General features: G+C 44.1%; 1 protein-coding gene across 4 annotated transcripts; it reads left to right on the top strand.

Annotated features, from left to right (window-relative positions):
- Positions 1-1708: 1708 nt before the first annotated feature.
- LOC100562966 (aquaporin-7) lies at positions 1709-27852 on the top strand. Of its 4 annotated transcripts, none has more exons than XM_062972602.1 (8): positions 1710-1941; positions 13343-13471; positions 13625-13745; positions 17215-17341; positions 18552-18689; positions 20535-20653; positions 25190-25407; positions 27540-27852. In XM_062972602.1, exons 3-8 carry the CDS (start codon positions 13656-13658, stop codon positions 27712-27714), a joined length of 867 nt encoding a protein of 288 aa, XP_062828672.1. In that variant the 5' UTR covers positions 1710-1941; positions 13343-13471; positions 13625-13655; the 3' UTR covers positions 27715-27852. The 4 variants fall into 4 exon arrangements, with proteins under 4 accessions (XP_008117366.1, XP_062828672.1, XP_008117368.1 ...); XM_008119161.2 differs by having other exon boundaries at positions 13391-13471; XM_008119159.3 differs by lacking the exon at positions 13343-13471 and having other exon boundaries at positions 1709-1941.

Raw genomic sequence — 27852 nt, forward strand, 5'->3', positions numbered from 1 at the left:
CAACACAAAAAAACCTAAGAAGCAACCAAAAAAGGGCTCAAAACACTTTCTCTTCAGTGTGAAGTAACAATGCCCAAAAAGAACTCGAAAACCCAAACTCAGGATATAATCTGGATTATCCTGGGAAATAATCCAGATTAAAACAAACTTAGTTGAAAAGGCTGGGAACTTGCTCCACCTGCTGGTTGGAGCTAAACAAACACAGGAAAGCTACCAGCAATTACCCACAGTGACCAATAACCACACAATGCCCCAAAACGTAGTTAAAGCTAAACCGCGTTGTAAAGGAGAAGTCGCAGCTGCCACATCCAATCCACGTCGTTAGGGAGAAGTCACAGGCATCAAGTTCTAGTCCAAGTCGGCAGGGAGAAGTGACGGTCATCAAGTTCCAGTCCAAGTCATCAGGGAGAAGTCACGGTCATCAAGTTCTAGTCCAAGTCGTCAGGGAGAAGTCACAGTCACCAAATTCCAGTCCAAGGTAAACACAAAGAGCCAAAGCGACGGAGGCAAGCCGGCAGCTAATACATAAAACCAACACAGGACAATCCATTGCAAACCCACACAATGCCAGCCCCCGTTGCCACTAAAAACCCAGGTTCCAAACACGTCTTCTGAAACAGATCCCGAAAGCGCCCAACAAACACCTTGCCGATTGCAAGGCCACATTAGCAACAAACTTACTTTTATTTACAAGTCCTCCTCAGAACTTGAGCCAGCTAACGCCCCATCCACAGCTGAACCTTGTTGCTGCAAATCCTCATCAGAGCTGGAGCCGCCCAACGCCCCATCTCCAGCTGCTGCCCCTCTACGATCTCTCCAGCCAGACCACCTTCTATCCAAACCCATAACTCCCCAGGACCCATCTGTATCTTCTCCGTGCCATCCCTCAAATGTACCACTGCTTGTGGGTTCCTCAAGAATCTCCCGGATCTCCTGAACCTTAGTCCAATCCATCACCTCACTCTCAGAGTCTGACATCCCATCCTCCTGACTCCCAGCCCCATAATCCCCTTCAAAGCCCTCAAAGGTATCATCAGCGGGCTCCATAAGTATTTCCCGGATTCTCTTCCTTTGTTGCTCCTCATCAGAGTCTTGCTCACAAGCAGTTTTCCTGCCTCTTCTAATACAACTAGTAGGATCTCTACTCGAAGACTCCATCACAACACTATCTGAGTCCACACTGCGGTATATTCCAGTTCAAAGCAGATGTGAGATTTTCTGCCTTGCTGTTCTGGGATATAGGGCTGTGTGGAAAACTACAACTCCCAGGATTCCATAACTTTGAACCATTGCAGTTCAAGTGGTGTCAAACTGCATTCATTCTACAGTGTAGATGCACCTGGGAGGGACTATCCCTACATATACTGAATTTGCAACTGTTGATACACATTGCAAGTAGTCTTCCTGTTTGAGAATGCTAAACTGCAGGAAAATTCATTATTCATTTGCTATCCCACACAACATATAACACACAGTGCAATTCAACCAGTTTCCATTCAGATGGTAATTTTACAAGGCCATTGCTCCTCTCTGCCCAAGAGTGCTGGGACCTTACCGAACTACAACTCCCAAGATTCTAGAGCGTTAGTGTCAAACTGTATTAATTCTACATTGCAGATGCCCCTCTAATCTCTTTCTCTCTTTCTCACCTATATATGTTACAATACAGGAGTGGCCCTATACGACTCTCATTACAAGGGAATGGAAGGTCTACTTTGGTTTATCTGACCTTTTGGGCAAGGCAAACCAAAGCTCTTTCTTTGCAGTGACATCACATCCTCCTTGATGATGCCATAAATAACAATGTGACTTCACAGGCCTTGTTTCCAAGAAGGTAAAGGGCTGTTGGGAAGGAATCCACAGTTGCCAAGGAGTTTCCCTCTAAGCGCGGAAATCCTAAAGATCAAGGATTCGATGCAAGGTTTGACATTTGAAGATCAGGTAAAATTGTTCATAGTTGTCTAAACTGTACTTTGAATTGGCTTGACCAACTTATTCTTTAACCACCTTGGAGATTTTTGGAGGGAGGTGAAGGTGTTAGAAAATGTTGGCCATTTCTGCTACCTTGGGAGCCACCTCTCCACAAAAGTCAACATACAACACCATCTGAGCTTCTACTGGAATATAATCTCCATCCGTTACTCCAGTAGAATAATAGAATAGAGTTGGAAGAGACCTCATGGGCCATCCAGTCCAACCCCATTCTGCCAAGAAGCAGGAAATCGCATTCAAATCAACCCCGACAGATGGCCATTAAACATTAAAAATCTCCAAAGAAGGAGCCTCCACCACAGTCCGGGGCAGAAAGTTCCACTGCTGAACAGCCTTTCTCACAGTGAGGAAGTTCTTCCTGATGTTCAGGTGGAATCTCCTTTCCTGAAGTTTGAAGCCATTGTTCCGCGTCCTAGTCTGCAGGGCAGCAGAAAACAAGCTTGCTCCCTCCTCCCTATGACTTCCCCTCACATATTTGTACATGGCTATCATGTCTCCTCTCAGCCTTCTCTTCTGCAGGCTAAACATACCCAGCTCTTTAAGCCGCTCCTCATAGGGCTTGTTCTCCAGACCTTTGATCATTTTAGTTGCCCTCCTCTGGACACATTCCAGCTTGTCAACATCTCCCTTCAACTGCAGTGCCCAGAATTGGACACAGTATTCCAGGTGTGGTCTGACCAAGGCAGAATAGAATAAGGGGGAGCATAACTTCCCAGTAGCCGGAATCCAATTTGCTTAGAAGTCATCAGGCTCCAGAAAACTAATTATGGACACATTACACATCTATTGAAGACTTAGGGTTGTTGTGTCTTTGTTCCCATTGTTCCTCAAATAAATATTCTGTACAAGTTGAGCATCCCTTATCCAGAAATTCTTCCAATTCTGAAATTGTCCACTTGGATGTCTGAGATAGTGACACATTGCAGGTGGTTCAGTGTACACAAACTTTGTTTCATGCACAAAACAATTAAACATATTGTATAAAATTTATTTATTTATTTATTTATTTATTTATTTATTTATTTATTTATTTACAACATTTATACCCCGCCCTTCTCACCTGAGGGGACTCAGGGCGGCTTACAAAAATTGGCAAAATTTAATGCCCAAAATGCAATCATAAAAACAAAACAATATAAACAGATCAATTAATAACATTGTTAAAACACATTATTAAAACCTTAAAAACGTATATATATTATATAAAATGAACTTCAGGCAGTGTGTACAAGATGCATGCAAAATATACATTAATTTTGTGTTTAGATTTGGGTCCTCCATGGAATCCAAAATTGTCAACATGCCTGGCTGACTCTTTTGCTTTCTGATGGTTCGGAATCAAAGTTGGTGTATACCCATTTTATTTCATATGCAAAATTATTGGCAATATTGTGACAAACTCTTTCAGGCTAACTGTGTAAGATGTACAGTAGAGTCTTGCTTATCCAACATAAACGGGCCGGCAGAACGTTGGATAAGCAAAAATGTTGGATAATAAGGAGGGATTAAGGAAAAGCCTGTTAAACGTCAAACTACATTATGATTTTACAAATTAAGCACCAAAACATCATGTTTTAGAACAAACTGACAGAAAAAGCAGTTCGAACATGGTAACGTTATGTAGTGGCATATTTCCATCTGGCCTAAAACAAGCTGTGGTGAGGCCTGTTTTGAAGAAAGCCTCCTTGGATCCGGCTAACCTCAGTAACTACAGACCAATCTCTAACCTTCCATTCTTGGGCAAGGTCTTGGAGCGGGTGGTTGCTTCCCAGCTCCAGGGATTCTTGGAAGATACGGATTTTCTGGACCAATCGCAGTCTGGTTTCAGACCTGGCTACAGTACCGAGACGGCTTTGGTCGCCTTGGTGGATGACCTCCGCAGAGAGCTGGACAGGGGGAGTGTGACCCTGCTGGTTCTCCTGGACATCTCAGCGGCTTTCGATACCATCGACCATGGTATCCTTCTGGGACGTCTCTCCGGGATGGGCCTTGGGGGTACTGTTCTGCAGTGGCTCCAGTCCTTCCTAGAGGGCCGTTCCCAGTTGGTGAAGCTGGGGGACACCTGCTCGGACCCCTGGCCATTGACCTGTGGGGTCCCGCAAGGTTCAATTTTGTCCCCCATGCTTTTTAATATCTACATGAAACCGCTGGGTGAGGTCATCCGGAGTTTTGGAGTGCGTTGCCATCTCTACGCGGATGACACCCAATTCTACTACTCCTTTCCACCTAATTCCAAGGAAGCCCCTCGGATACTGGACCAGTGTCTGGCCGCTGTATTGGCCTGGATGAGGGCGAACAAGCTGAAGCTCAATCCTGACAAGACAGAGGTCCTCCAGGTCAGTCGCTCGTCGGATCGGGGTATTGGGTGGCAACCTGTGCTGGACGGGGTCGCACTCCCCCTGAAGTCACAGGTCCGCAGCTTGGGGGTCCTCCTGGACTCTGCGCTGACACTTGAGGCCCAGGTGTCGGCCGTGGCTGGGAGGGCCTTTGCACAACTAAAACTTGTGCGCCAGCTGCGACCATACCTCGTGAAGTCTGATTTGACCATGGTGGTCCATGCCTTAGTTACCTCTAGACTGGATTACTGCAATGCGCTCTACGTGGGGCTGCCTTTGAAGAGGGCTCGGAAACTACAACTAGTACAACGATCGGCAGCCAGGTTTCTAACTGGGGCAGATTACAGGGCGCGCTCAACGTCGCTGTTTAAAGAGCTCCACTGGCTGCCATTTATTTTCCGAGCCCAATTCAAGGTGCAGGTTATCACCTACAAAGCCCTTAACGGTTTGGGACCCACCTACCTTCGAGACCGCATTTCCCCCTATGAACCCGCACGACCTCTTCGCTCGTCGGGGGAGGCCCTCCTCTCGCTTCCACCAACTTCGCAGTTGCGGTTGGTGGGGATGAGGGAGAGGGCCTTCTCCGCCGTAGCCCCCCGGCTGTGGAACTCGCTCCCCAGGGAGATTAGGCAGGCCCCTACCCTACTCTCATTCAGGAAAAGCCTGAAAACTTGGCTATTCCAGAAGGCCTTCGTTGACTGATCCTTGTGGGATCATGTTATTTACCTATTAAGCAGTAGACCCTCTGGATTGTTTTTAGGATTCATTCAGCACTTTAAGTATTACACCTGCTGTATAATTATCCCTCCCTGATAACTTGATATTGCTTTGCACCTTGGCCTGGATCTTTTGACCCAAATCGGGATTTTAATATTATTGTGTATATTGACTTTTATGACTGTTTTTAATCATGTTGAAGTTTTACTGCTCGGTTTAATGTTTTATCTGATTTGTGCTGTCGTGTCTGGGCATGGCCCCATGTAAGCCGCCCCGAGTCCCTCCGGGGAGATGGGGCGGGATATAAGAATAAAATTATTATTATTATTATTATTATTATTATTATTATTATTATTATTATTATTATTATTATTATAGTAATTATTACTGTATTTATGAATTTAGCACCAAAACATCACAATGTATTGAAAACATTGGCTATAAAAACATTGGCTACTAACAAATTGCCTACAAATAAAGATAGAATTGCATAAAATGAACTTGCAGTAACAACATTGTCGGAAATTAAATGCGTACAAAGTTCAGTCTTTGCTGCCTAGAGAAACAGCTGTGGATCCGGGTGGGAGGCAGACTGTGTTGGATAATCCAGAGCATTGGATAAGCAAAGGTTGGATAAGCGAGACACTACTGTATATGAAACACCCACAAATGTTGTGTTTGGACTTGGACCCTATCTCCAATATTTCATGTTATGTTTATGCCAGTATTCTAAAATCTGAAATGAAAAATCTGAACTCCCAAACACTTTTGGTCCCAAGCAATCGAGATAAGGGAACCTCAAACTATATTATTTTTGGATTTTGCTAATGAGACTCACACCCACTCATTGCTGCCTCATCCAATTCCACATTGCTGGTGACTCAGGAAAACTGGAGAGCCATTTCCAAAAAGTTTATAAGGAGTTGGTGACGAATTCCCCAGAGAACCATATAATTATAATCCTGGTTTGGCAACCTGATTGTTGGCCTTCTCCAGAGAAAAGTTCCTAAATATTTTGCAACCAGAATATAGATGTTGTAAGCATATGTGTGGCTGTTTCGGTGATATAATGCTGCCCCACCAAATTATGCTCTGGAATGAGTTTAATAAGCACCCCCCAAAATACTGCTCTTAAAAGGGGAAGGGCTACCCAAATGTGGCCCATCTAAACTATCAGCAGAAAGGAAGGAGGTGAGCATGTTTGCAGGTGAGTTCACCTGGGAAGAGCTGTGATATTTGACAGGTGAAATACTCCACGGAGCCTTTCTGTTTTCCTGGATCTGGTAAGACTCTCTTCCTATTTTGTCCTTTATTTCACTTTTTGGGGAAACAATTTCAAAGTGGGTTGCTGTGCATTTTTGGGGTTGTATGGCCATGTTCCAGCAGCATTCTCTCCTGATGTTTCGCCTGCATATGGCATCTTCAGAGGGTCTGTTCGGAGTGAAGCAAGTGGAGTGTGTATATATTTGTGGAATAATGTCCAAAGTGGGAGAAAGGACCCTTGTTTGTGTAAAGCAAGTGTGAATATTGCAATTAGTGAGCTTGATTGGCATTGAATAGCCATGAAGCTGCAAAGTCAATCAGTCAGGGCATCTGTGTTACGGGTTTGTAGAAAAACAAACTGCGTGCAATCCTGTCCAGACTTACCCAGCCCTTTTGTGCATCCACAATGAGCAAAAGGAACAAGCCAGGAAAATGGAAAAAATCAAAAATTTACTCTTAAGCAGCAGAGTCAAAAAACACAAAACCTCCAGCTTCAAAATAACTCAGTCTCTTTGAAGCAACAAAACTCACATAAAGTTCCTTGCATTAAACTCGTACACCTTCTTTGTAGATTTCTTCATAGTAGGCTCCCAGTAAGTATTCAGTAAGTCCCCAAAAGACATTTCAAACATTCCCCCAAGTTATACCCCATTCAGGGAGTTGTTCAAGTTTGTTAGCCTTGATTGTTCTAATTGCAACTATGAGTTGCAATTGACCAGGCGTTTTTCCCTTAACACACACATACACAAGTAGTGATCCCACAGAAACTTAGTCAAATACATGCATATACAGTAATAATCTGCATAGAGGTAGGCCTCTGTTGCTTGGAGGCACCCTCTTTCAGAAGTGTTAACTGGCACTTGATTGTTTGTTATCTGGAGTTCCCCTGTTTCTTTATTTACTGTTTTGATTCTGGTGTTTTTTTAATACGGTTGACCAGATTTTGTTCATTTTCATGGTTTCCTCCTTTCTGTCGAAACTTCAGAATGCCTTAAATAAGTCTGTTTGTTCATTCCAGCATTGGGCTACATCTCTGGAGATCAGGGCTTAAATCCCTGCTCAGCTATGAAACCCACTGCAAGGTTTGCTAGTCGCACTCTCTCAACCGCAGAGCAAAGCAATGGCCAATCTCTTCTGAACAAGTCTGGCCAAGAAAACTCTGTGATGGGAATTGCCATAGGCCAGAAATGATCTGAAGGCACCCAGCAACAACAATGTTGAAATGCCATAACAATTTATTCAGGGTTGTTGAATGTCTTTGGTGTTCATCCGAGATATTGTTGTCTACTTTTAGAAAATATTCAGTTGGTTGACGCACAAGTCTTTTGAATGGAAGCAACAAGAGCTGTGAAACACGTTTCCAGAGAGACCTGGTCAAGTTCATTTCTTCTTTTTTTTGGACATGCATTGAGCAAAGGCTTGTTCTCCAACACACTCTCCAAAAAAAACATTCAAGCTTTATCAAACTTACTCAGTATAACTACATCCTATATCCAACTCCCATGGCTTTAACCACCGCACCCTGATTACACTAGCTTAACCTTTTCACGGGTGGTGAGGCCAGAGGTATTAACTCTGCTGTCACTTAGAAAATGCCAGGTAATTTCCAAATCCTGACAGTTCAGTCCCTACTTCTGTTGTTTGAACGGGTATTTATTTATTTATTTATTTATTTATTTATTTATTCATTTATAGTATTTATATTCCACCCTACTTTCTCACCCCGAAGGGGACTCAGGGCGGATCACAATGCACACATGCATTGCAAACATTCAATGCCATATTGTCAGGACCCAGGCTGCAGAACACCAATAACCATGCGCAGAGGCCAGACTCTATCTAATATCTTTATTAATGAATTATATAAAAACAATAAAAACAAGTGAAGAATATAGTTCAGAAGCAGGCCTTTCAGATAAGGCCAAATATAGTCCAGAAAAGTATTGTCCAATATAAGATATTAGAGTTCAAAGTTATAATCCACTTGACCGAAACACACACTTTGCCAAGCAATAGTGTGGGGAAATAACAAGGTCTTTATAGTCCATTGAAGCTTGACAACCAGGCTGGAAATAAACTTGATACTTGACTTGACCCAAGACTTAAATGAGGCAAACTTGAAGCATGAACAAAGTCCGTGGTAAAACGTGAGACAAGGCAAGACTTGAAACTTGATCCGGGAAGCAGGGAACAGGGATTACGAAGTCCACACACGATCTCTCTCCTCAAGCTGATCAATTGACTCCGCAAAGTTTCCCTTGCGACAAACACCTATATTGGGTCTCGTTTTCCTGCCAACAGAACTCTTTCCCTAGAGAACGAGAAGCGAAACCCAACTCTGTCCAGATGCATGACTCCTTAGAATTTCCCAAGGGAAGCAGACCTAATCAGCCATTTGTTTGGCAGCGATTCTCAGACTCCGGCGATTAGCCTCTCTGACTCCTCTATCTCTAGTATAATTGTCCCTCCGGGAAAACGGGGGGGGGGGGGAGTTCTGCCCAAGGCCTGTTTGGCTGAATTCTTGAGGGCAAACAGCCTCCAGGTGGAGAGGCTCCGGCTCTGACTGAACCGGCAAAAATCCCATGTTTTCCTCTTCGTCTGTCACAATAGTACTAGGAACAGGACTACAAGGCCCATGAGTCATCACACATATGAACATAGAGACAGAGACAGACACAGAGGCAATTTAACCTTCTCCAGCTTCCTGAAGGTATGCTCGATTCCAGCCACAGGGGGAGCAGCTGCTTCATCATCCACTGTGACGCCGAGTCCTTGGATACTTCCTCAAACACTGCTGAATGTTTTTTAGGCTGTCGTAAATTAGTTAAATTAGCCTCCCCACATAAGTGGTACCTAAATTTCCTACTTGATAAATGCAACTATCTTTCAGGTTGCTTAGGTCAACAATGAGCAGGGCTATTTTTTATTTTAATGGCCGGGTGCTCACTCCGACACGGGCTTGCCTCAAACTCATGACCTCTTGGTCAGAGTGATTTATTGCAGTTGGCTACTAACCAGCCTGTGCCACAGCCTGGGTAGCCTTACACTGGCTTATGCTGAGTTTCCTATCAAAGAACACAGAAATTTGTTTCATGCAAAAAAAAAAAAATTAAAATATATGCATTATTTTGTGCATAAGATGTAGATGAATCATAACTGAATTTTGTGTTTATATTGATGTTGCCCATACAATATTGATATTAATTCAGTCATTGGGCTCGGGCTGTGGCGCAGGCTGGAGAGCAAGCCAGCTGTAACCAGCTGCAATGAATCACTCTGATCAGGAGGTCATGAGTTCGAGGCCCGCTCAGAGCCTATGTTTGTCTTGTCTTTGTTCTATGTTAAAAGGCATTGAATGTTTGCCTATATGTGTAATGTGATCCACCCTGAGTCCCCTTCGGGGTGAGAAGGGCGGAATATAAATGCTGTAAATTTAAATTTAAATTTCTGAATTATGGTAATTCTTTGCCTTTCTTTGAGGCTGAGAAAGTGTGACTTACCCAAGGTCATCCAGTGAGTTTTCATGGCCAACCAGGGCTTCAAACCACATTTTCCAGAGTCAGACTCAGTCCAATACAACCACACTGGTTCATGCTGTATAGTCACACCGTTACTCACTATCACTCACTGTATATAATAATAATATACTTTCTAATTGCTCTATTAGTAATAGTAATACCAATAGTACTATGAGGTAGTTATTATCTGTGACTAAGACTTGCTGGGAGATCATCCTTCCTCCGTCCTCTAATGAAATGACCAGAAAATGGTGGAAACAAACCTGTTTGTCATGTTGTCAGAGTTTCTCTTGACATTTTGTGCCCAATGGCAAAATACAAGGTTCTTCTTCCTTCGATATGATCCCTTAGTATTTGCTGAGACTAAATACCAGTAAATTGCTGGAAAATGTCATTGGGGCCATATCCTGATACTTTTCCGGTCTTCGCCACAGTTATGAACCACGATCACAGGACCCACCTACACTGACCAATTAATGCAGTTTCAAACCAATATTGAAGAAAGTGGGCATGTAGTGCAAATGATTAGATAGGAAATCCTGGAACCAGTTTGAGACTCAGATGAGGATTGCACAAACTCCAGAGCACTGATGCACATAAAGGACTTTATTTTCATTTTTGGTTGAAGTTTGTTGTCTGGTTGTCTCAGCTCAAACCAAGTTTAGAACTGCATTAAATGGTCAGTGTGGATGGGGCCATAGTGAGTCCTGGAAACAATGACAGGGGAGCCATAGCAAAGTTCCACTTTTGGGACCCCGGTGGTGCAGTGTGTTAAAGCGCTGAGCTGCTGAACTTGCAGACCGAAAGGTCGCAGGTTCGAATGTGGGGAGCAGAGTGAGTGCCCGCTGTTCGCTCCAGTTTCTGCCAACCTAGCAGTTCGAAGACATACAAATGTGAGTAGATCAATAGATACCGCTTCGGTGTGAAGGTAACGGCGCTCCATGCAGTCATGCCAGTGGCCACATGGCCTTGGAGGTGTCTATGGACAACGCCGGCTCTTTGGCTTAGAAATGGAGATGAGCACCAACCCCCAGAGTCGTACGCAACTGGACTTAATGCCAGGGGAAAATCTTTACCTTTACCATTACCTATGTTATGCTTGACCACCTAGGATCCAAACCATCATGCTATTGTTAAAGATCTTTTAACAGAGAGGTTACTGTATATACTGGAGTATAAGCCTAGTTTTTCAGCCCTTTTTTTGACTGAAAAAGCCCCCCTCGTCTTATACTCGGGTGAGGGTCCTGGTTGGCTTATATTTGGGCCAGCTTATACTTGAGAATATATGGTACATTTATTATTTTTCTCTATTATTATTGGTATTATTACATTTTTTATTTTTCTCTATTATTGTTGCTACTATTACTTTTTTTACTCTATTTTTATTATTATTAATAATACATTTATTATTTCACTCTGATCTTATTATTATTGCATTTATTATTTTACTGTATTTATTATTACTTGTATTATTTTCCTGTATTTGTTATTATTATTTTTTGATTATTTTATTTATGCTTTTACGTATACATAAAAAGAAAGAAGGCGCAGGGGAAAGGGAAAAGGGGGTATTATTATTATTATTATTATTATTATTATTATTACTACTACATGTAATATTTTACTCTATTATTATCAAAAGTATGCATAAGCACATTTACATTGAAGAAGATGGGAAGTTTTTTGTGGTAAATTTAGGTGCCTCAGCTTATATTCGGTTCGCCTTATACTCGAGTATATACGGTATATATATAGAACAGCCACCAGGATGGTAATACATTACTACATTCCTGTTAATACATTATTACATCTTCCAAAGGGGTGGTGGTTGTGCCCTCAAGTCATTTCTGAGTTATGGTGACCCTAAGGAAAAGTCTTGGGGTGTGAATGGAGCTTTAATGCATTTTAATGGTTTTAATGACACAAAGTATTTGATTTTTGATTTTTATATTTATAGTTAAATTCACTGGCATTGTGAGGTTGTTGTGTGTTTTCCGGGCTGTCTGGCCTTGTTCCAGAAGTATTCTCTCCTGATGTTTCGCCCGCATCTATGGCAGGCATCCTCAGAGTTTGTAAGGTATATGAAGAAACTAAGCAAGGAAGGTTTATATATCTGTGGGGAAAAGAACTATTGTCTGTTGGAGGCCAGTGTGAATGTTGTCATTAATCACCTTGATTAGCATTAAATAGCCTTCCAAGCTTCACCTCCTCGCCTTTGTTCAGAGTTGTTAGCTGCCCCTGATTGACTCATGACCATGAAAATGGACAAAATCTGGCTACCAGTATTAAAAAAAAAAACTCCAAAATCAGAACAGTAAATAAGGAGCAACACTCTGAAGACAGAAGAATTCCAGACATGAATCAGGCCAGGCCAGGCTCTAGGCCAGGAGGTGAATCTTGGAAGGCTATTTAATGCTAATCAATGTGATTAATTATAACAGTCACACTGGCATTCAACAGACAAGAGTTTTCCCCCACCCAGGAACTTCCACAGATATATAAACCTTACTTACTTAGTTTTTCCATATACCTCACAACGTCTGAGAATGCCTGCCATAGATGTGGGCAAAATGTCAGGAGAGAATACTTCTGGAACATGGCCATACAGCCCGGAAAACACACAACAACCCTGTGATTCCAGCCATGAAAGCCTTCGACTACACACTGGCATTGTTTTAATTTGCATTATTTATTGTTAGCTGCCTTGACTCCCTATATAGGAGAAAGGCAGGATAGTAATTAAGTAACTACAGTAGAGTCTCACTTATCTAAGCTAAACGGGCCGGCAGAAGCTTGGATAAGCGAATATCTTGGATAATAAGGAGGGATTAAGGAAAAGCCTATTAAACATCAAATTAGGTTATGATTTTACAAATTAAGCACCAAACATCAAATTAGGTTATGATTTTACAAATTAAGCACCAAAACATCATGTTATACAACAAATTTGACAGAAAAAGTAGTTCAATACACAGTAATGCTATGTAGTAATTACTGTATTTATGAATTTAGCACCAAAATATCATGATATATTGAAAACATTGACTACAAAAATGGCTTGGATAATCCAGAAGCTTGGATAAGTGAGTATTGGATAAGTGAGACTCTACTGTATTTATTGTTAGCTGCCTTGACTCCCTATATAGGAGAAAGGCAGGATAGTAATTAAGTAAATACAAAAACCCATCATAGCATTTTCTGGGACTAAGAGTCTGTTGCTTGGCAGTGAGTTTTTATGACCGAGAATTGAATTGAACCCTGGTCTCCAAAGCCTTAGTCCAATGCTCAAACTACTCTAACACGCTGTCACTATTGCACCTGCCAGAAGCATTTTGCATTTGCAAAACATTAAACACACATGTTATGTCAGAAAGCTTCTTATCTTCTTGTCATGAAACTGGAAAAAGTATTGTGAAGTTCACTGCTTGAACCATTGAAAGCTGCTGCTTTCAAAGAAGAGACAGAATTCAACACTTACTGGCTTTGCTTCTTTTCCTTTTCTTTCCCAAACAACAGATTTCATTTTCCAGGCTTTCTTTAAGGCGGGTCTGTTTTCTTTCACAGCGGAGACAATTTCGTAAGCTTTGGAGCATGAATATTGCTCCTGGGGTTCACAGGGCAGAGTTTGCAGAGAGGAAGAGAGAGGTAAGAAAGGGAGGAGGGAGCAGTGTGATACTCACACTGTAACCACCGGACCTTCACAACAACCGAGTGCCAACCAAGATGGGGTTAAAAGGATGGTGGCATGAGACCCAGTAAAGAAGTGCTCCCCTGCAGTGACATCTTCCTTCTCAACAGGAGCTGAGTGTCCTCAACATCTGGGTCAAAAATGTTGGAAAAGGTCATTCGCTTGGTGACGATCCGGAATGAGACGGTCCGGCAAGGTCTGGCAGAGGCCCTGGCAACCTACATTCTGATGGTGAGGAGGAGAAGACTTTGGCTCAAGGTGCCAAGAAGTGGAGAGGAGCTGGGAGGCTTTGGGTGGAGGGTTGGCCAGCTTGGGATGCCTTTACTCCCCTTTCTTGTGGGTGGAAAGAGTGACATCTGGACCCAAAAAAAGTGTCATTTGCTGAGAGTCACCTTTGACCAAGGAGAGGGCAAATTAGTACATAGGAAGGAGAGGAGGGAACAAAGCAGCACTGTTTATTGTTTTTAAGCTGCTGTTTACACAAGCAGAACAGTCTTCTGTCCCTCTGAATAGTCCTGTTTCATCGTACCTGCGTTAGTGCCACACATCCTTAGGACTTCATCACAGGCAGGTTTCTCCCCGTTTCTAGTAAGAGTATGAGAAACGGCAGAAATCAGTTTTGTTTTTGGTTCTGTATCGGACTGGATGAGGAGGAACAAGCTGAGAATCAATCCCGACAAGACAGAGGCCCTCCTGGTCAGTCGTGCGTCGGATCGGGGTATTGGGTAGCAGCCTGTGCTGGACGGGGTTGCACTCCCCCTGAAATCACAGGTCCGCAGTTTGGGGGTCCTCCTGGATTCAGCGTTGACGCTTGAGGCTCAGGTGTCGGCGGTGGCCGGGAGGGCCTTTGCACAACTCAAACTTGTGCACCAACTGCGACCATACCTCGTGAAGTCTGACTTGCCCACGGTGGTCCATGCCTTAGTTACCTCTAGACTGGACTACTGTAATGCGCTCTACGTGGGGCTTCCCTTGAAGACGGCCCGGAAATTACAATTGGGCCAACGCTCGGCTGCCAGATTAATAACGGGGGCAAGTTACAGGGAGAGATCTACTCCCTTATTTAAAGAGCTCCACTGGCTACCGTTCATCTTCCGGTCCCAATTCAAGGTGCAGACCATCATTTATAAAGCCCTAAACGGTTTGGGACCCACCTACCTCCGTGACCGTATCTCCTACCATAAACCTGCCCGACCATTCCGATCATCTGGGGAGGCCCTTCTATCACCGCTGTCTATATCCCAGGCCCGCCTTGTTGTGGCCCCTCGACTATGGAACTCACTGCCTATTGAGATCAGGCAAGCTCCCACTCTGTTAGCTTTTAAAAAAGATTTAAAAACATGGCTCTTCCGCTGTGCTTTTGGAGAGTAACTGTTTTTATTCTTCTTCTTGTTCCTCTCCAACATCTTTCCTCTAGACGGTTCCACCTTCGTATGTCCCTGCTCCCCGTGGTCTCCATTCCCTTATCTTTCTCACCCGAGTTTTAATCTTTGTATTCATGCGGCCGGCCCTGTTTTCACTGTTTTTTGTGATTTGCGTTGTAGTGTATATTGTATATTATTATTTACTGTATCGTTTATTGCTCTATATTATGTTGTATTCATACTTGTTATATTGTTTTGCTCTGGGCATGGCCCCATGTAAGCCGCCCCAAGTCCCCGCTGGGGAGATGGTGGTGGGGTATAAATACAGTTTTATTATTATTATTATTATTATTATTATTATTATTATTATTATTATTGGATGCCCCCCCTCCCTGTTCCACTTTTGGGAAAATTCATAGAGGGGATTATTCATAATTCAGAACCCTGAGTTCTGTTTCCGTTTTGATAAAATTCACTCCATTTTTGCCAATGGGGGAAATTTGAGGCTCATGTTTCTGTCATTTTTATGGCTATCAGGCACTTAGTCACTTTATGGAATAACCCAGTTACTATGCACTTTATTTCGACCCCCTTTTATTCCTTTGTCCCTTGGTGGTGAAATTGATGTGGTTTTAAAACTTCTTATCTTGTTTTATGTATTTATGTATAATTGTGCTTGAATTCGTTTTTGATTTTATACTGCTTGTTATTTTATTGTTTGGTTTTATATTTTAACTTGTTTACACTTTGTCTTTTCTGGGCTTGGCTCATGTTAGCCGCCCTGAGTCCCTTTGGGGAGATGGTGGCAGGATACAAAAATAAATTTGTTATTATTATTATTATTATTATTATTATTATTATTATTATTATTATTATTATTATTATCAGGATGAAACCTGCCACACCTGTAGGACATATTTACAACTGCAAGCTTGCCAAGTTTCAGAACATTTAACCAATCCACTAATTTTTGGGAAATTTTAAAAGTTTTTAAAATGATATATTTTGGAAAAAAAACCAAAACCACAAGAGAGTTTTCTGGGATTTGAAATCCAAAACAGCTCATGCCACAAGAGGAAAGGAGAATGGACAGAGCCAGGCCTGTGATTGTCTGAGAAACGTGATGCAGCACCTGTCACTCAGCCCCATCTCCCTCACCATGGAGAGATTGCTGCCAGTGCTTGCAAAACAAACAAACAAACAAACAAACAGAATACTAATGTGAAAAGTCTGAATCAACAAATCTTTTTCAAAATTTTAGGCAAAAGATTAGGCAGTCTGTTTTTCTGTCCAGGAAAGCTCCAAAGGGGTCCTTCCCAGTCTGAAATTATTCGAAATCTGAATCAACCAATGGAATTTTGCACACCACTAGTCATACGATGGTCTCCATGAAGTCTCACAGAGGCCATCACATGACATGAGACCACATCTGAAGGTTGTTATGGGATTTCGGTTCTAAAGTGCCTAGAAACAGGCATATTACATGGAAGCAGAGAAAGTTGATTACTTTACTGCATGATGGCAACTCGCAGATGTCTCAGTTGTATTGCAAATGAAGTCGTCATTGCTGTTAAAACAGTAAGGAGTTAACACGTTTGATGAGGGAGACAACTAAACAGGTCCTTCAGTATAACTCCGTTGTCACCCTCGGGAAGAAGTTGACCACAGAGCCACACTGGAAGAGCTAGAGATTCCTAAAGAGAACATTGTAATGAAATCCACAAATGATCAAAACTGCCAAAGTAAATCTGACAAATATTTAGGGCCAACTGTACTACTTCCAGCCACATGACTATGGCCACTCCAAGTTTTTTTTTTTTCACTCCACATTCATGCAAATGTGGATATAGATCAGGCATGGGCAAACTTCAACCCTCCAGGTGTTTTGGACTTCAACTTCCTACTGGCTGTTAGGAATTGTGGGAGTTGAAGTCCACAACACTTGGAGGGCCAAGGTTTGCCCATGCCTGATATAGATGTTTTCCTTGATAGGCCATTGGCCATCCTATTGAGCAAAGTTACCAGCTCATATCGAGCATTTCAATCCTAATGATGCCAGGAAATCAGAAACTAGCCATTAAAGTTAGCAATCCTTTGCTCTCCTATGTCTCAGGCAGGGATAGTTCCCAACCCTGTTAGATCTCCTTCAACTGGAGATGCCAAGGATGAAACCTTTGACTTTTGACTGGAGAGGTGACCCTCCCTGGCCCAGCTGTATAAATTAATGTTCTTGTATCTTGAGGAGCTTTTCAGTTGATCAAAGGAGAATATAGATATTGTTCTTCTTCCAAGAAGGCAGATGGTCTGACAGACCTCTCTCTCTGTTCTTCCAACAGACGTTTGGCTTGGGCTCTGTTGCCCAGGTGGTGTTGGGGCGGAAGGAGTATGGGCAGTATTTGAGTATCAATCTGGGATTTGGATTCGGCGTCATGCTGGGTGTCCATGCCGCGGGTGGAATCTCAGGTGAGTCCAGTTGTGAAGACTTGATTTGAGTTTCCAGAACTACAGTTTTCATTACATATATGCTCCTTGTGTTGTAGGTTCTAATGAAACTCAGCGAGTCCAATTTGTGGAGTATAGATTATTTCTGGCCCTTTTACACAACACATATATAGTACTATAACTCTGTTTTTAACTGCACCGTGTTGAATCCTGGGATTTGCAATCTGGTGATGCTGTATAGCACTCCAGCTTAAAAATGTAGATATCCCCCAATAAAGTGCAAATCTTAGGATGACAATTAGAATGGAATCATGGTGTGGTGCAATAAAACTCTCGTATATGAAGTTTATGTTCCCAGCTAGACTGTAGTTGCTTGAAATTGACAATATAAGCAAACATCATTAAATTATCTAACATCCCATCCCCATATAGCATAGAGTTGCATTGGAGAACCTAAAGGATCTTAGAGAGGTATCCTTTTGATGAACTTGTTGAGAGTCTCCAATGTAACTTCATGAGGACCTCACAAACCTCTAGAGCAGTGTTTCTCAATCTGTAGGTCCCCAGATGTTTTGGCCTTCAGCTCCCAGAAATCATAACAGCTGGTAAACCGGCTGGGATTTCTGCAAGTTGTAGGTCAAAACACCTGGGAACCCACAGGTTGAGAACCACTGCTCTAGAGAAACCATTTCGAATATAGATTCTGCAGTTATGAGCATCTACATTATTTCTATACTGTGAAATGGCTTCAGCTGGCAATCCATGATGTGGAAATAGGTTGCAGTGTTCACTATTTTCAAATTATAGCTTGCTGTATTGACAGGTTCTCTCAGTTTCTGTAGAAATTGATTTCTTTGTATTTTTGCAAGAGCTTTATCCTGTTCGATTCCTATGGGTGGCCTAATATCCTCTATGAAAGCAGTTGGACATTTTTGTCTCATATAGAGACACAGAAATGAAGTTTAACATGGAGTTCATCTGTCCATTCTTATTGCACTTGCCTGTTTCACAATCCCTTTTTCAATCGCTTTTGCCACTGAGCTCCATAGTTGAGATTTACACAATGGAACTCTCTACTGTTGCGATTTTATTGCATTTTTGCAAAAGAACCCTTGGTCAACATTCATGGTGACAGGCATCACCTCAAACAATACAGTTGCTGTTGATTATGGTCGTGCTTTATTGCATCGTGGTATTAATGCTTCCGTTACCCTTGTTTCCGTTGGAACAGGAGCTCATATGAATGCGTCCATCACCTTTGCAAACTGCCTCATGGGAAGACTTTCCTGGTACAAGTTTCCGGCGTACGTGATTGGACAGTTCGTGGGCTCCTTTTTGGCTTCCTGTACTGTTTTTGCTCTGTACTATGGTATGTAGCTTCCTTACCCGCTTGTCCTGCAAAACCTGAGAAATACAAAGTGGAAATGCTATGCTTTAAGCTATTTGGTGTTCATATTATTTATTTGTTTATTTATTTACAGTATTTATATTCCACCCTTCTCACCCCGAAGGGGACTCAGGGCGGATCACAATGTACACATACATGGCAAACATTCAATGCCATATGAACATAGAGACAGAGACCGACACAGAGGCAATTTAACCTTCTCCAGCTTCCAGCTTCCTGTGGGGATGCTTGATTCCTGCCAAGGGGGAGCAGCTGCTTCATCATCCACTTCCTCATTCCAAGCGCTGCTGGACGATTTTTCTGGTGTTGTAAATTAGTTGAATTAGCCTCCCCACATATAAGTGGTACCTAAATTTCCTACTTCATAGATGCAACTATCTTTCGGGTTGCTTAGGTCAACAACGAGCAGGGTTATTTTTTTTAATGCTTGGGTGCTCACTCTGCCACGGGCTGGCCTCGAACTCATGACCTCTTGGTCATAGTGATTTATTGCAGCTGGCTACAAACCAGCCTGCGTCACAGCCCAGCCCCATAGGCTTGAGGCAAGTCTGGGTAATAGTTACAAAGGATGTGGAGAGGTATTGAGTCCTGGAATGGGACACAGTTTCAGCCCTCCTCAAAATTGACCCACATCACAGTGCTAAGAGAAGGATTTTGGATGCAGCAAATGGTCTGCAGTCAAAGAAAGCCTCCCTTGTGCGTCTATACTGTGGAATTAATGCAGTTTGACACAACTTTAATTGCCATGGCTCGATGCTAATGAATCTGGGATTTGGAGTTTGGTAAGGCACCAATATTCTTTGGCAGGGAAAGCTAAAAATTAAAATCCCAAGTCTCACAACTTGATATTTAAAACCATATTTAATAATCTAGAGCTGATGTGATCTATCCAATGCAATGGACAGCTCTGCAGAAAGGAGCAGAAATAAAATAGAATAAAATAAAGAGGAAGGAGGTTTGCAAACTGGATTTTTGTTCTTGCGGCCCACAGGTTAACCATTGCCCTAGAAGATGGTTCTCTGTGGTTCTATGGGCCAAAAATAGACAAAGAAAATCAAACTGACTGGATATTGTCCATCTCTTGTCTTAATAGATATGAGAATGTTATCATTTTATTGGTAACTGTCATGGTAATACTTGGTAAAGGGAAAGGCAGAAGGAACTATGGTAGACAAGTTTGTTGTTGTTTGTATGTACCTTCAAGTTAATTTCCACTTCTGGTGACTCTAAGGCAACCCTATTATGGGAATTTTTGGGACTGAATGGATATCTATGGCACAATTAGTGCCAGCCAGGCCTACAATGGAGGATATTCCGAAACCAGGGTGCCACTGGGGAGAAGGCCCTGCTCCTCCCATCATAGACTGAAAGTGTTAGGAGATACCCTCAAGGGCCATCCAGTCCTAACCCTTTCTGCTAGGCAGGAATACTCAATCAAAGCACTCCCAACAGATGGTCATCCAGCCTCTGCTAAATAAACTTCCAGAGAAGGAGACTCCACCATGATCTGAGGCAGAATATTCCACCACTGAACATCTCTGAACCTCAGGAGGTTCTTCTTGCAATTTAGATAGAATCCCTTTTTCCTGCAATTTGAACCCATGATTCTGTATCCCAGTTGCTAGGGCAGCAGAAAATAATCTTGCCCGCCACTCAATAGGACACCAGTTCAAATAGTTCAACATAACTTCTCATACAGCTTGGCTTCCAAACCATTGATGTTTTTGATTGTCCTTCAGTATTCTCGGTCACTTGTCACCATCCTTGTTCAAGTGCTTATCTCTGTTGCATCTACTTCCACCCTAGATGCTATCCATGAATATACGGGAGGAACACTGACCGTCACAGGCCCCACTGCCACCGCAGGGATCTTTTCCACCTACCCGGCCGCGTACATGTCTATCTGGGATGGGTTTTTTAATGAGGTGAGTGAGCAAAGACTGAGTGCCAGAAACTCAGCTGTGAAATCACAATGGTGGGGTAGGAAATTACCAAGGCCAGGCTCTATTATTTAGACACGAGAGTCCTTTGGTCAACTCTGTCAGTGTAAATCGCAGCGTAGCAGCAGTTGTATGTTGTCAATGGAGCGCAGAACGAAGAGACGTCAGAAACGATGTTAAAAATATATACAAAGCTTTACTTTACAAGACAGACTTGCAGACGAACACAGGCTTGGCTTTCACTCTAGGCAGACACAAACTCAGAACAGAGCTAGATCTCAACTGACGCAATCAGTAATGTACAAACACACGAGTCTGGACACTCCCCAGGGTTCCAGCCACATATCAAGGTCAACACAGCTTCTCAGTCATTAACTCTTTACAGACTATAGCATGCTCTGGATGATGCAACCTGTATGCAATACATGCCAGACACAAATTTCATTTAAACACTTTGAGGGTTTTGGCGGCTCCCCCTTCCGGGCCCAACATTCTGCTGCTCGATGGCCCGTCTTCCCACATACAAAGCATCCCGGCTTGGGTTTGTTGTCATCTCCTTTGAAGGGGATCCCCGGCCTCCCTCCGGGCCTTTCCTGCTTCCTCGTTTCTCCTCGACCTCTCGCCGCCGGTCTTTGCTGGCCGCCGCCGCCCCTGAAACGCTTCACCTGGGCCAGGGTGGATTCGACGCGCCCCGCTAGTTGTATCCAGCCCTGGAGTGTTTCTGGGTCGTCTCTATGCGCCGCCCAACTAAAAACCTCGGGGCGTAGTCCCTCTTTGAATATCTCCACTTTGGTCACTTCAGACCACTCTGGTACCTTTTCCGCGAGATGGAGGAATTCCTCTGCGTACTCGGGCACCGTTTTGTCCCTCTGCTTTATTCCTTTAAGCTGGTCTCGAGCCCTCAATTGCTCTAGCCGGTCTCTGAACCGGTTTTCCAGTGCGGCGAGGAAGCGGGGCACTGACCTCAGGCACGGGTCGCGTCTGGCATGTAGTTGCACATACCAGCTGGCCGCTCCTCTCTTTAGTGTGTTGCCGATGGCCCGAACCATGCTTGCTTCGGAGGGGAATGTGTGTGCATTGTCTTCTATATATCCTCTGATGCTAATGAGGAAAAAGTTCAGTTCAGATGATTCCCCTCCGTATTCCAGTTTGAGATCTTCCCTCCTTTGCATCCATTCTGCGGCCCGTTGCTGCTGTCTGGGAGGCATGGGGAAGGGTTGCATCGGGTTTCCTTGGACGGCCCCTTTGAACACGCCGCGCCCCACTCCGGCGGTCGTTCTGCGCGGCTCCCGAAATTCTGCCGCTGCTGTCGGCCCTTCTACCCATCCGAATGCGGGCCTCGCTGTAGCCCCCGCACCTCGCCTTCCCTCGTCGTACGGCACATCCTCCTCCTCTTCCTGGATCTCCGGCTCCTCTCCGCCTTCGTCCGCTAATCCACTGGATCCGATCCCTGGCCTCAGTGGTCTTTCCACCCCGACGCCCATTCGGGGGGTTGGAAGTTGGGTTGGAAGTTCTGTTGGAGTTGGCGGCCTCAGAGTTCCCAGAGCTTGCTGGCGCTCCACTTCACGCGCCATTCTGTCTCGGAACTCCAGTTCCTGCCAGTATTCTTCATCCCCCTCGCTCCTCGCCGCCACGGGGCTCTGCGTTGAGGCGCGCTGGCCCCTCTGGCTCCAATCTTCTTCCTTACGTGGCTCTGTCTCGGCGCCATATCGGGTGGGCTCCTTCTGGAGATTCTCTTCCAATAGTGGCACCAACCTCCCCACGGTTTCCGACAGCCTGGATAAATTCGTTTCCAGGATGGATAACCGCAGGGCCACGGTCTCCGGCATGCCTCCTCCAGATCCCCAACTGGTTTCTGCCGCCGCCGAAACGCCTCTTCCTCCTCTGGGAATCCTCTGGGTCACGCCGTTCGGCCTGGGGTACCCCGTAGAGGAAGCTATGGCTTGCAGCGTCTCTTCCCCCAACGGCCGGGCCCCTGGCAAAGGCCTCTCTGCTCCATTTGGGCTTTGATCTCCTTCTCCACTCATTATCACTTCACTGCGAATTCGCAGGAGGGTGAGAACGGGATTCTCGACTTAAATGTCAGGCTCACTTCAAAGGACCAGTCTGAACGCAGATCAGAGATAGCTGCTCTCAAATCCAATCTTTATTGAAGAATACATGACTTTGGAAAAGTCGAGAATGACCTAATGTTTACATACACTCATTTTTATCACCTCTGATGCAACGTAACACCACACGCAAATATCATCATCAAACCCCACCCTTTGTATCACATTTCTACTATTCCCACACACTATACCAATTATAATTGTTTATACTTTCAACCCTGAGTTCCCAGGCTCATTCTATCTTCTCCCGCCAGGTGCTTTCAGGGTTATTTATGTTATGACTCCAAGTCCAGGGCTTGGAAATTCAGCCCTGGGACTTGGTTCCATGACATATAGATGTAATGTACGTTTATAAGACTGAGTAAACAACAAAACCACTGAACCAAATCACACCAAATTTGGCCACAATACACCAACACATCCAAGGTATGTCCTTCACTCAACCCTCCCGCAAAAAATGGATTGGCCTAGGTATAACACAGCCAGGCATTGAAGCTGCAAGGCTATTCAGTGCAATTTAACCAGACCAACCAAGGATTAACCTTGGTAGAAGGTGGCCAGGCTTTCAAGCAGCAATACTACTCTGTACTATTGAATCTGTCCAATTAAAGATTCCCCTAGGTAGCATGCAGCCAGGCTTTGAAGCAGAGAGGCTATTCATTGCAATTCTAGCAGCCCAAAAAACCATTCCCCTAGAATGCAAGTACCCAGGTTTGCAAGCAGCAAGCCTAATCGGTTGCATTCTAATTCACCAAACAAGGATTCCCATAAGAAGAAAATGGCCAGGCTTTGAGGCTGCAAGGCTATTCACTGCTATTCCACCTGGCCAACAAAGCATTCCCACACGCCACAGCAATGAGTGGTCAGGCACAGCTAATTACAGTATATTATCTTTTGGCTCACCCCTTGCCGTGGATACTGCTTGTTGCTACTGCCTAGGCGATTCTGGGCATTGTAGTCTGAGAAAGGGAACAATTCCAAGCTGGCCTACATAGTGAGGTCAGTGCGGGTTGCGATCCATGCAACTATGTTTTATTTATTTATTTATTTATTTTATTTTATTTACAGCATTTATCTTCTGCCCTTCTCATCCCGAATGGGACTCAGGGCGGATCACATTGCACATATAAGGCAAACATTCAATGCCATGACATAGAACAGAGACAGACGCAGGCACGGGTGGGCCTCGAACTCATGACCTCTTGGTCAGAGTGATTTGTTGCAGCTGGCTGCTAACCAGCCTGCGCCACAGCCCGGCCTTGGGGTTGCGTTGGGGTGCATCATGACTTGAGCCAGACTGTGGTGTGCCATATTTAGGCCACAAAAATGGCTTTTGGGGAATGGGATTATTGAACAACAGAGGGTTTTTTCTATCCTGATACCCAATTTCAGCACCAGAAGCCAGAATGTGGTTCCTGGATAACCTTTCTGGCCTGGCATCATCCAGGCTCCTTGGCAATGAGATATACTTCTCAGCCACCAAACCATTCTAGATAGCTCTGCATTGGTTCTGAGAGCTCAGAAAAATTATATTTTGGACTACAGCATCCAGAATCCCCTTGCTGTAGGATGCAGGCAGTTGGACTTGTAGACTAGAAGGTGCACATACATGGCAAACATGCAATGCCATATGAACATAGAGACAGAGACAAAGACAGAGACACAGAGGCAATTTAACCTTCTCCAGCTTCCAGCTTCCGGAGAGTATGCTCGATTCTGGCCACAAGGGGGAGCAACTGCTTTATCATCCACTGTGACGCCAAGTCCTTGGATTCTTCCTCAAACACTGCTGGGTGATTTTTCTGGTGTCGTAAATTAGTTAAATTAGCCTCCCCACATAAGTGGTACCTAAATTTCCTACTTGATAGATGCAACTATCTTTCGGGTTGCTTAGGTCAACAACGAGCAGGGCTATTTTTTATTTTAATTGTCGGGTGCTCACTCTGACACAGGCTGGCCTCGAACCCATGACCTCTTGATCATAGTGATTTATTCCAGCTGGCAACTAACCAGCTGCTCCTCAAAGCTTCAGGAGCAATACTTTTGCAACCTCTAAAGCTCTCTGCAGCCTCCAGACTCACTTCCCTGCAACCAAACTAAAAGTAGCTTTTGGGGCATTTCCTGTTTTGAATATTGTTGGTGTTAGTTCTGCAGTAAGGCTTGTGGCTGTTTGGGATTAAATAAAGGACTAACTGAAGTTTCCATCCCTGGACCAGAATGAAAAGGTAGACACCCTGACAACCTGTAAACTTCTTCAGATAATTTGGTGTCATCTAGGATATGGTGAAAGAATTGCAGTGACTGTTATGAGCTAGCTTCCATGTGATTTTTTTTTTTATTTGAGAAGCTCTTCTGCGTGTTGACTGTCTTCTCTATGTCTCCTCCTCCCTCCACAACCCATTCCCTCCAGTTCATTGCCACCACTCTGCTTCTCATTGGAGTCCTCGCCATCAATGACACAAAGAATGCGGCTGCCCTTCCGGGCACCGGCGCGTTTATCACGGGACTTCTTGTTGTGGCAATTGGCATGTCCATGGGCATGAACACCGGCTACGCCATCAACCCTTCCCGGGATTTGCCACCAAGGATTTTCACTGCCATTGCTGGATGGGGCCTGGATGTCTTCCTGTGAGTTCTCCTCCTTGATTGTCGGGCTGGGCAACTGGTGCCTTCCAGAGATTATTATTTTTTTGGACTGCAGCTCTCATAACCCCTGTATTGACCTTACTAGCTTAAATAGGTGGGAGTTGCATTGTCATACACACATACGAGGGTTGAATGAAAAGTAATGCCTCCACCTTCGTAACTCCTCAACAGATGGCAGTCCTGGTATGCGGCAGGTCCTGGCTTGTTCAGTAAATTCTCCTCTACAGTTCCATTTGATGGGAAGCCTTAGCATTGGACGGTTGTGTTGTTAAAGTGAGAAGTATGGAAAATTGCGCAGACGGGGAAGTCTTAGCATTGAACGGATGTGTTGTTAAAGTGAAAAATATGGAACCCTGCTCAGACGGGGAAGTCTTAGCATGGAACGGTTGTGTTGTTAAAGTGCGAAGTATGGAACTCTGCACAGACGGGGAAGCCTTAGCATGGAACGGTTGTGTTGTTAAAGTGAGAAGTATGGAACCCTGCACAGACGGGGAAGCCTTAGCATGGAACGGTTGTGTTGTTAAAGTGAGAAGTATGGAACCCTGCACAGACGGGGAAGCCTTAGCATTGAATGGTTGTGTTGTTAAAGTGAGAAGTATGGAACTCTGCACAGACGGGGAAGCCTTAGTTAGCATTGGACGGTTGTGTTGTTAAAGTGAGAAGTATGGAAAATTGCACAGACGGGGAAGCCTTAGCATTGGACGGTTGTGTTGTTAAAGTGAGAAGTACGGAACTCTGCGCAGACGGGGAAGCCTTAGCATTGAATGGTTGTGTTGTTAAAGAGCGAAGTATGGAACCCTGCGCAGACGGGGAAGCCTTAGCATTGAATGGTTGTGTTGTTAAAGTGAGAAGTATGGAACCCTGTGCAGACAGCCGGTCAATGCGACTTAAGCAATGTGCAGTCATTGAATTCTTGACAGCAGATTTTCCCAACTCAACATCTTTAATTTACTCGCCCAACGACGCACAGGACTCACATCAACACAACCCCCATAAACAGCTTGCATTCTCTGATGAATCTCCTTTGGGGTGACACTTTCTGCTGTCAAGAATTCAATGACTGCACGTTGCTTAAGTCGCATTGACTGACCGTCTGTGCAGGGTTCCATACTTCGCACTTTAACAACACAACCGTCCAATGCTAAGGCTTCCCGCCAAATGGAACTGTAGAGGAGAGTCTACTGAACAAGCCAGAACCTGCTGCAGACCAGGACTGCCATCAGTTGAGGAGTTACGAAGGTGGAGGCATTACTTTTCATTCAACCCTTGTACATTCTGAGTGTTTCTACATTGCAGAATGAATTCCGTTTGGTACTTGCTGAACTGCCATGGCTCAATGCTGTGAGATCATTGGAGCTGAAGTTTGACACGGTCTTTATTTATTTATTTATTTACAGTATTTATATTTCGCCCTTCTCACCCCGAAGGGGACTCAGGGCGGATTACAATGAACATATATATGGCAAACATTCAATGCCAACAGACAAACAATATACATTAGACAGACTCAGAGGCATTTTTAACATTTTTCCAGCTTCACGATTCCGGCCACAGGGGGAGCTGTTGCTTCACCGTCCAGTAGTGGCTGTACTTCCTCATTCCATTCCTCATGTTTTGCTGGCAGTTTTATGATGTTGTAAATTAGTTAAATTAGCATCCCGCATAAAGCGTACCTAAATTTCCCTAATTGACAGATGCAACTGTCTTTCGGGGCTGCATAGGTCAACAGCAAGCCGGGCTATTTAATGGTCGGGGGCTTAACCCGACCCTGGCTTCGAACTCATGACCTCTTGGTCAGTAGTGATTTATTGCAGTTGGTTACTAGCCAGCTGCGCCACAGCCCGGCCCCCACAGCCCTTCTCCAAAGGAGAATGCTATTGTTTTCCCAAACTACAAATCCCAGGATTTCAAAGCATTGAGCCATAGCAGTTCAAGTGGTGTCCAATTCTGTTCAATTCACAATATAAATGCACCCTCTGTGTGTGTGTATATATATATTCTATATGTTTGTGTTCAACAGCTCTATACCGTCAGGAGGTTCTTCCTAATGTTTAGAAAACTAGCTGTGCCCCCTCTTCAATGTGTCATCCTTTATTTATTCCACTTTCTTTCAGAGCTGGAAATTGCTGGTGGTGGGTCCCTATTGTGGCCCCAACACTGGGGAGCCTGTTTGGAATCTTCATCTACAACATCTTCGTTGACTTCCACAACCGACCTCAGCCAAAGACAGAATCCAGCCAGAAGAATGAGTGCAAGAGTGACAGCCTGGACATTGATATCCGGCTGTGAAAGTACAACTCCTGTCCTGGGGACAATGGAGCAAAGACAGTTTGGGGGTGGCTTTCAGCAGACTATAATATTTTGCATGTGCCATTGGACAGCTGTGCACATTAATGGAATAAATGGAAATGTTCCTATTGGACAAGA

This window comes from Anolis carolinensis, chromosome 2 (assembly GCF_035594765.1).
Source record: "Anolis carolinensis isolate JA03-04 chromosome 2, rAnoCar3.1.pri, whole genome shotgun sequence".
NCBI classification, from domain to species: Eukaryota; Metazoa; Chordata; class Lepidosauria; order Squamata; family Dactyloidae; genus Anolis; species Anolis carolinensis.

What these genes read in the sequence shown, in the direction of transcription:
- LOC100562966 (XM_008119159.3), top strand. Translation starts at nt 13,656, where the DNA reads ATGTTGGAAAAGGTCATTCGCTTGGTGACGATCCGGAATGAGACGGTC. An exon ending in TGCCGCGGGTGGAATCTCAG is followed by an intron (nt 17,342 to 18,551) that starts GTGAGTCCAGTT and finishes CCGTTGGAACAG; the next exon opens with GAGCTCATATGAATGCGTCC. An exon ending in TGGGGCCTGGATGTCTTCCT is followed by an intron (nt 25,408 to 27,539) that starts GTGAGTTCTCCT and finishes ACTTTCTTTCAG; the next exon opens with AGCTGGAAATTGCTGGTGGT.